The sequence below is a fragment of the Grammomys surdaster genome, unplaced genomic scaffold, assembly GCF_004785775.1.
Source record: "Grammomys surdaster isolate TR1022 unplaced genomic scaffold, NIH_TR_1.0 334, whole genome shotgun sequence".
NCBI classification, from domain to species: Eukaryota; Metazoa; Chordata; class Mammalia; order Rodentia; family Muridae; genus Grammomys; species Grammomys surdaster.
This window is the reverse complement of record NW_021604753.1, coordinates 2,243,514-2,252,086: the sequence shown is the minus strand read 5'-3', so window position 1 is coordinate 2,252,086 and position 8,573 is coordinate 2,243,514. Positions and strand designations below refer to the sequence as shown.

The following is an 8,573-nucleotide window of genomic DNA, read 5'->3' as shown; positions in this document are numbered from 1 at the left end:
TACAAGTGGTCCAACCTTGTGGTCCTTTGAAAATGTCCCCAGAGTCCTGCAGCTGAAGCCCAACAGAGGAGAGGGACAAGAAAACATTGCTTTCCCTGTGAATCACCCAGCCTACTGCAAAGAGCATACTCAGTTAATACAATTAAAAAACAAAACGCCGGGGCGTGTGGGGATATAAATTTAGCTTAGCAGCTTTGATGTGAATCCTGTTTTAGGGGCTATTGAAATGAAATTCAAGCAGAGGACAGGAAGAAGTAGGAGAAATGGTTGAGGGCTTATGGCGGGCTGGGAGGAATCGGTCAGGAGACAGAGAGAGCAGATTTGGAAAGGCTGAGAAGAGATGCTGTGAGCCAAGGAAACAAGCTTGGCGAGGATGTCGGGAAAGGGGGCTCCGTGGGGACAGGGGACAGCCTGCTCTGGAGACTGTAGCGCTGGCTGCAGGAACGACGAAGTGGCTGAGGATGAGTGCCCAGGCCTTGCGCTGCGCCAAAACTGCCAGCGCAGAGGCGGCGCCGCTGTGTGCCCTCCTGTGGAGCTCAGCGAACGCTGCGGGGGCGAAGAGGGACAGAAAGCTGCAGGTCCCAAGGGCTAGGCGAGTTCTTAGGAGAGCCCTTCCAGGATGAGCCATTGCCTTCGCTTTGTCCGCTGGCCGCCTCCCCAGACCTCCGAGCTTTTAAAATGAGTTCCCAAGCCCCTGTTCTGGGATGCTTACCACAGCTCAAGGGGCTTGACATTTAACCCACCTTCCCAATTCCAGCCTCATCTCTATCCAGGGACTCCAACCATCCCAGGCCCGCGCCAGGCAGGAGGTCGCATACCCAGAAAGGGCAAGGCAGTCCCTGCACGCCCTGGAGGAGGAGGGAGATCTTGTCTACACTGCTTCTAGTGTGTCTTGGAGTGAGCAAGCCATCTAATCGGTCCCGATTCTCCTAGAGTCACCCCTTCCTTGATCGACAGATTGCAACCGCAGCTCCTGCGCACGCACCCCTAGGGAGAAAAACCGCGGGCGGAGCCACCTCTGAGCCTTTGCTTGGGGTGAGGCGCACCTTTCTCCCCGAGAGGGTGCCAGAGGTCCCGGCTGCGGTTCTTTCCTCCTGCCGAGAAATCAGAGCTGTTCTTCCGAGCCTGGCGGCGGCGGAGCTCTCAGCTTCTGCCGGAGCGCTTTCTGTACGCCCCCCACTCGCCCCCGCCCGCCCGAGTCACCTCTTTCCGCGCCCCCGCCCCTTTCGAGCTAGTGCTCGCCGCACTCCCTCCCCCCACCGCCCCGCTCCTCCTCTACCCGCCCTCCTCCCCTTCCCCCTTCCCTCAGGCCCTCCCTTCATTCCACAAGTGTCGCTTCTCTCTCTCCAGCGCACTTGGCGTGCTGGAGAGGTGAAGAGCATCCTGCGAGCCACCGGACGTGGGGAGCCTAGTCCCGGGCGGCGGGCGGAGGGGAGTTACGGACACAGCGACTCTCCCCTGCTTTCCGCCCCCGCCTCCCCCGGTGGCCAGCAGGACCTGCACCCCGCGCTGGCCCCCGCTCCTGCTCCGTCCCCGCCCGGCCCCGGCGCGCTCCTCCCCGGCCGGCCCCCTTCCTCGGCGCGCGTCGCGCTGGAGGCGAACGCAGTCTGAGCCCAGCGCAGTGGCCGCCGACCACCGAGCGCCCCGCGCCGCCTCCCTGCATGTGCGGCCAGCGGCGGCCCGCAGCCCCCGCCAGCAGCCTCGGCAGCTTCAGCCGCGCGTCCAGAGGCGGCGACAGCGGCTTCAGCGGCGGCCGAGCGCTCCAGCCCGGGCTGGGAGACACGATGCGCCGAGTCCTCCGGCTGCTTCTCGGCTGCTTCCTCACCGAGCTGTGTGCTCGCATGTGCCGGGCGCAGGAGCGAGCTGGGCACGGGCAGCTGGCGCAACTGGGCGGCGTGCTGCTGCTCACAGGGGGCAACCGCTCCGGGGCCGCCTCCGGAGAGGCCGGCGAGGGCGTCGGGGGCTCGGACGCACCGCCGACTCGAGCGCCCACGCCGGACTCCTGTCGGGGCTACTTCGATGTCATGGGCCAGTGGGACCCGCCGTTCAACTGCAGCTCGGGCGACTTCATCTTCTGCTGCGGGACTTGTGGCTTCCGGTTCTGCTGCACGTTTAAGAAGCGGCGACTGAACCAGAGCACCTGTACCAACTACGACACGCCACTCTGGCTTAACACGGGCAAGCCCCCAGCGCGTAAGGATGACCCCTTGCACGACCCCACCAAGGACAAGACCAACCTTATCGTCTACATCATCTGCGGGGTGGTGGCTGTTATGGTGCTGGTGGGCATCTTCACCAAGCTGGGGCTAGAGAAAGCGCACCGTCCCCAAAGGGAACACATGTCCAGGTGGGCTGCCTCCCCATTCGCCCTTCTCTTTGGGTTCACTTTCCTTTCTCTCCCATCTCCAACATCCCCCAGCCGTGCTTGCCTCCACCCCAAGGTCTCCTATTGGGGAATGTCACCCAGGATGACAACTTTCGATTGTAGCATTGAGCTGAGGCATTGGGCTCAGCACAGGTAGGGGTGAAAGCCAAGTGTGGAAGGGAAGGTCTCTTCTCCCCCTCGCCCACCTGCTGTTCCCTCTCACCAGATATATAGGAGGGACTTGAGACACATAGGGTCTTCAAACTCTTGGGTTTTGGGGAAAGGATCCATTTATTCTAGATATTTCTCTCTAGGTAAACAGAGGCAGGCGAACCTGAAAAGGGGGGGGGCGTGTGTGATCCCTCGTGCGCGTGTGTGTTGGAGGGAGGGAGGAAGGGAGGAGGGTAGGGAGGGAAAGAGTGAATACCTCCTGCAACTCGTACACTGGGAAAATGAAGCAAAGGTTATGGAGAGTGCAGAAGAGGGCAAGAACAAAAGACTCCTGGAGCTGGCCTTTCCCCAGAGCTCTGAGGGCCCTTGGTTGGAACCTCTTCTTTTCCGTTCCATTTCTCCTTCAGCACCTATCCCTCTCTGTGCTGCAACCATCACGACAATGCTCCTTGCCTGGCTTGGAGCTGACTCCAAGGGCCCCCTCCACTCTTCAAGCACCTTGATTAGTCAACTTTGCCTTTCCGCTTGCTTTCTTCATTATGCAAGTCCCAACACTGGCAAAGTGGCAGCAGATGGGAGAAAGCATTTGGGGATTAAAGGAGCTATTTGCCTTTTTGTTTAACCCCTCCCCCAAGTGTCTAAATCATTCCCAGAACTCAGTAACTTTGGAGGTGTAGGGTGCAGACTTAAGTCAGGATCCAGGGGAGAGGCGGTCTGCATGAGATGGACCAGCTGACAGCAGGATGGCTAGAGCCAAAGCACAACTGACTTGGAGTTTGGGCTTGAAGTCACAGTGTCCTTTTCAGTCTCCAAGCCCCCGCCCCATGTAGGGGGGCTGTGTATGTGCACACTAGTGCAGGCTTGCGTGTGTGCATGCAACCCATGAACATGCCTAAAAATCTGAACAAAGAGACCTAGCAAAAATAGGCAAAGGAACATTATCATCTCACTAGTAATCATTTTCTGTTTATATGAGAAAGAGTATCAGATGAGTTTTTCCTTTTCCCAGAGATAAGGGATCTGGAGGGAAGGTGGGAAGTTCTGATCAGTTTGGGTTAGTGGTAGATGGTGATTTCTTGGGACACAAAAATAAGCTTCCCAGGAATCCAGGAAACTGGACCCAAGAGTAAGGTGCTGGCTGGCCTAGCCTACCTCCTGCTACCCCAAGGTGCTCTAACTCCAGCTTCCCAGAGGTTTCACTTTAGGAGAGCCCTATCCAGGGACGTCTCCTGTTGTCCTTAGGGTGAGGTGGATGCAGGTCTGTGACAAGCATGTTGCCATGTAGGGAACTGGTATTCAGAGACAGGAAGGCTGCCTAGCTGACACCTTAACTTGGGCTGAAGTCGCCACCATGCCTTTTTGCTAAGTTCCCCTCTTGGGATTTGGCGGAGAGAGAAGCTACTGTTGGCAGATCTGTGGGTAAGGTACAGCTTCAAGCTTCCTTAGATTGGGTGCTCTGGTCAACCTAGCTCTCCACTGATACCTGGGGGCTCAGCGGGAACCCAGTTCCCTGTTCTAAGCACTCCTCTCAGGCAGCTCCATTTTTTTCCCTGCAGATTCTAGATAAGGTCTGTTTGGAGGCCACATCCAGGAGTGCCCTGCGCCAGGTACAAAACAGGCTCTTCACATAAACATTCAGGGATTTCAGGATGCAGTGGAAGTGCCTGGCCTTGGCCGGGGAGAAGACTGTTACAGGCAGCTTCTTATGTATGCTTTTCGAGGATGCTGCTGTTTGAGGCCACCTGTACTGCTTAAAGTCCCTGTTGCCAGGGGTCCCAGCCCCTTTGACTTTTAATTACAATGCCGGGTAGGAGCCAAGTACCAGGGCTGGCAAAGCTCTCCAGGTGATTCTCATGTTCATCCAAACACTGTGAAGGGACCAGAGTGAACACCTGCTGAGCACAGGGCTGAGTGCCAGGCACTGTGAGGTGTGCATGCCTGTGTGCTTTGTGTGTGTGTGTGCTTTGTGTGTGTGTGTGTGCTTTGTGTGTGTGTGCTTTGCGTGTGTGTGTGTGCATGCACGAGAGTGTGTGTGTGTACTCAGTTCTCACAGCCAGCATATGACATGGCTGCTATTTTAACTGCCTATTTACATAGGAGAAAATCATGGCACAGGTGAAGAGGCTTTGCTTAGTCTTGCAGTTAGAAGAAAATTGTTCCATCAATAGTAGTACTGGGTCCAACCCAGTTGTACTTGAGTCAGATGTCTTTAGGCCCAGCCTCAGGGTTTGGAGAGCTTCTCAGGGGACAGATTTTTAAGTTCTTTCTATGGAGATTGATAGTATATTTGGAGTGGACTTCAAATATATAAAAGACTTTTAGCACTCTTTTTCAGTGACTGAGATCCAGGAGAAACACTGGCCTTGAGTTTGAAAATATTTCACAAAGGGAGGAGGTGCAGAGTTAATCCAAGAGAAAAGCAGAGGACAATGTCACTCTTTTTGCATGTGGGAGCTTTTCTCTCCATTGTCTGTGGCACCCGGGCTGCCCCAGGCCCCTCTGACTGCATCACACAGGCTTATGTACTTAATCCTTTGGAGCTCAGTGAGGCAACTGGCTCATTAGCTTCTCCCTGATGGTGCTACAGGATCCTCCAGCCGGGACCAGTGCACCAAGCTTCCACACAAAGAGGCTGCTGTGAGGTGAGGCACATTCCAGAAGTTAACCTGCCAGCCACAGCCTCTTCATGTTTACCAAGAGCTCAGGGATGCAGACATGGGATTTGTTCTCATTTTGCCTGGGAAGCACCTTGTCAAGGACACATAGGTGGCTGGCAGTATTACTCTGCACACTGTCCCAGTGACCAGGAAACTTGTGTTTTCCAATGGAGGACCTTGGAATATGGCCTGGTTTGTTCTCAGCTGAGGAGGATGGAGAAGGAAGAGAAGGACAGACCAGGAGAGGTGAGGAGAACCTATGCCACCTTGTAAGGACTAGGGAGATGGCCAGTGAAAGAGTGCCTGCTGTGCAAGAATGAGGGCCTGGGTTCAAATCCCAGCACCGACATAAAAAGCCAGTCCTGTGGCGAGTGTCTGTAATCCCAGTGTTAGAGGTGAAGGCAGGCAGATCCCAGGGTCTCCTTAAAACCTAGACAATTGCTGAGCTCCAGGCTCAGTGACATGCCTGTTCCCAAATGGAAGGTGGAGAGCAACCACTCAGGGTGTTCAGACACTGACCCCCACAGGGTCAAGTGCCCCTTGGGGGGAAGGAGGAAGGGAGAAGGAGAACTGTGGAAGCAGCTCTCTCTCCAGCATCACCACAGCAGCCATGGGTACTGTGGCTTCCACTGTCCAGTGGAAGGAGAGACTGCAGTGAGGGCCGGCTGTGGCCCTGAAAGCTCCTGGATAGATGGGTAGATACCCTGTGGCTCGGCAAGTGTTACTGTTTGTGCGCCTTAAGTTTTCAGTGTATCGTTTTGCGATATAGTCTGATCGTATGGCCCAGGCTGTTCTCCATCTCATGATCTGTTCACCCCAGGTTCCTAGGGAATAGATTATAGGTGTGTGCCACCATAAATTGATACTAAGAAAAAACTGAAACATGTAAAACTCCTGGAGGAAATACTGTGGACAGTCTTTGCCTGAATTGGGGCCTGTCACCTGGTGCTGTTTACACTCCTGTGGTGGGAACTGTCTTGCACATTGTAGGGTGTCTGTCTGGCGGCATCCTTGACCTCCACCCACTAAGTAGATGACAACCCCACACCTGTCTAGTGAAAATGACAGTGGAAAATGTCACTAGACACTCAGTTGACAGAGGAGTAAAGACCCTCTACTGAGGACCACTAATCTTAAGTAAACTAGCTTTACAGTTTGGTTAAATTTTGCTTCATTTTGATGCTTTCTTCCTATTTCTTTTACCCTTTCTCCCCGTCTTCTCCTTCCCTCTTTCCATCCTTCTCTCCCTCCTTCCCTCCCTTCTTTCTTCCATTTCTTCCCCCCTCCTTCCCTTTCTCTGTCCCTTCTTTCTTCTCTTTTTCCTTCCTCTGTCGTTCTTCTTCCTTCTCTTTCTGCCTCCCTCCCTTTACTCCCGTCCAGCAGAACCATTGACATAAGCCACAGACACAACAGCATTTCCCCCGCACAACACAATCCCATGATCACAACTTAGAACAAAAATGCCACACTGTCATTAAATGTCATTAAAAGTCTCCTTCTCACACCCCAAATGTCCTTCAGAGCTTGGCTTTATGTCTGGTTCTGGGGTAAAGAGGCGTTGTTGTATTTGGCTGTGAAATTTCTTCCACCCCTAATATCCATGCTGTTTTAAAACCAACTTCAAGTCAGTAGCTCGTACTGAAGAACTGGATTTCTCAGAGAATCCCAATGTGTTATTCCTCCGTCCTATCCGGGAGCTCTGGTAACTGCACCTGCAAGTTTTCACAGAGCAGCTGCTGGTCGTGGCTGGGTGGTGACCATCCCCTTCGGAGAGCTCTTGGGTTTACCTCATTCACTTGCAGCCCAGGGTTGTCAGAAGGCTTATGTGAATGGCAATGTTCCCAGTGAGGTCTCTTAATATTTGACCTTGGGAAGGCTGCTTCACATCTCTGCAACTCCAGTTCTTATCTGCAGATTGAGAATTCAGTGAGGAGCAGGCTTGGACAGTAATTAGCATAGAGCCCAGCCAGAGTCACTACCAGCATCCTTCTTATTGGAGTTCTTCCTCTTATCTACTGAAGGGGGTGACACTGCAGCCTGGACCTCAGTGCCTGGTCCCTACTCTGTACTCTGTGGCAGTGGCTAACTCTCCTAACCTCAGGATTTTCATTTCCATCTGATCAGTAGAAGCTGGCAGGCTCTGAACAGGAAGGATGGCTTGTGTACGACTAGATTAAATGTACTGCAAAGTGCTGTCTGGGGGATGTCGAAGAACCCGTGTTAGATTTGCAATTTTACCACAAGCTTATGTATAAATTCTCATTTAATTTCACACCCCTCCCCCACAAGGTAGCTTCTATGACAGTCTGCTGATTACGGAGGCACAGACTGCTTTCCAAGAGGGGGAACGAGCACCCAGTGAGCTAGAGGAGACTGGCTTCAAAGCTAGATGATCTAAGACAGGGAACAGGTTCTCGGCTGCTAGACTACACCGCACTGGAGTGCAGAGCCATAGGACCTCTAGTCTTCTCAGGTCCCAAAGTGCTCAATGCCCCGAAAACAGCAGTGCCAAGCAGGGCCTTCTGAGAGTCCATGTGAGGTCAAGTCTAAGAATGTTTTATGTACCTGTCCTGGCACGGTTAGACTTCTCAGTGGAAACACTGGAGAAACAAGCTTGAGGGCAGATATATATATTTGAAGCTCTCTCCACTTGAAGCTGGTAGGAAACACATGTTGTTTTTCCCATCTTCAAACAGAATAAAAGATTTCAAGCCAGAAAAAATAAATCCATGTGGGCAAAAGACATAGCAGTGTCCTGTGTGGTTTTCAAAAATGCTTTAGAAGAATTGTAGTCCTTTGCAAAGATATGACATCAAGTGGCAAGTGCCCCCTTCCATGAGCCTTTGCTGTGGTCTTTCAGCACCTCTCTTATCCACCCATCCTTCAGCATGCCTGTGGTCATTTTGTGGCTTCCCAAGCTGGAGAAGCCCATGTGTATCACATGGAAGTATCTATTTTTCTTGTAGGATACATTTGCTTCTCTTTGGGGACCAAAATCAGTTTTATGGAAGTATAACTTATGCCATCAAATGCACACATTTTGACTGAAGAATTTGATGAGCTTTGATATTTGTTTGCACTGGTGTAAATCGCCACTATAGAAAATTTAATTGTGACTATTGTCCTTGAGTCCTGAACAATGAAGTTTCATGTGCAAGAGATGATGCTCAGGAACCCCACTGATGTGTTTAAAACTCAGGATCTGAACCCACAATGTGGTTTGGTTGATAGAGTACTTGTCTAGCATGAAGCCCTGGGTTTCAGTCTCACCACTGCCTAGAACCAATATGATGGTGCACACTTACATTCCCACAATATGATTGTGCACATTTACACTCCCACAATATGATGGTGCACACTTGCACTCCCACAATATGATG

The 8,573-nt window shown here is 52.6% G+C and overlaps 1 protein-coding gene across 2 annotated transcripts in view; it reads left to right on the top strand.

The window, feature by feature from the left end:
* Nucleotides 1-1,320: 1,320 nt before the first annotated feature.
* Nucleotides 1,321-8,573, top strand: part of Shisa9 (shisa family member 9) — a 299,449-nt gene continuing 292,196 nt past the window's right edge. For both annotated transcript variants that reach the window (XM_028778375.1, XM_028778374.1), the window contains exon 1: nt 1,321-2,347. In XM_028778375.1, coding sequence (XP_028634208.1) covers nt 1,662-2,347 — 686 coding nt within the window. In that variant the 5' untranslated portion in view covers nt 1,321-1,661. The remainder of the gene's footprint in view (nt 2,348-8,573) is intronic.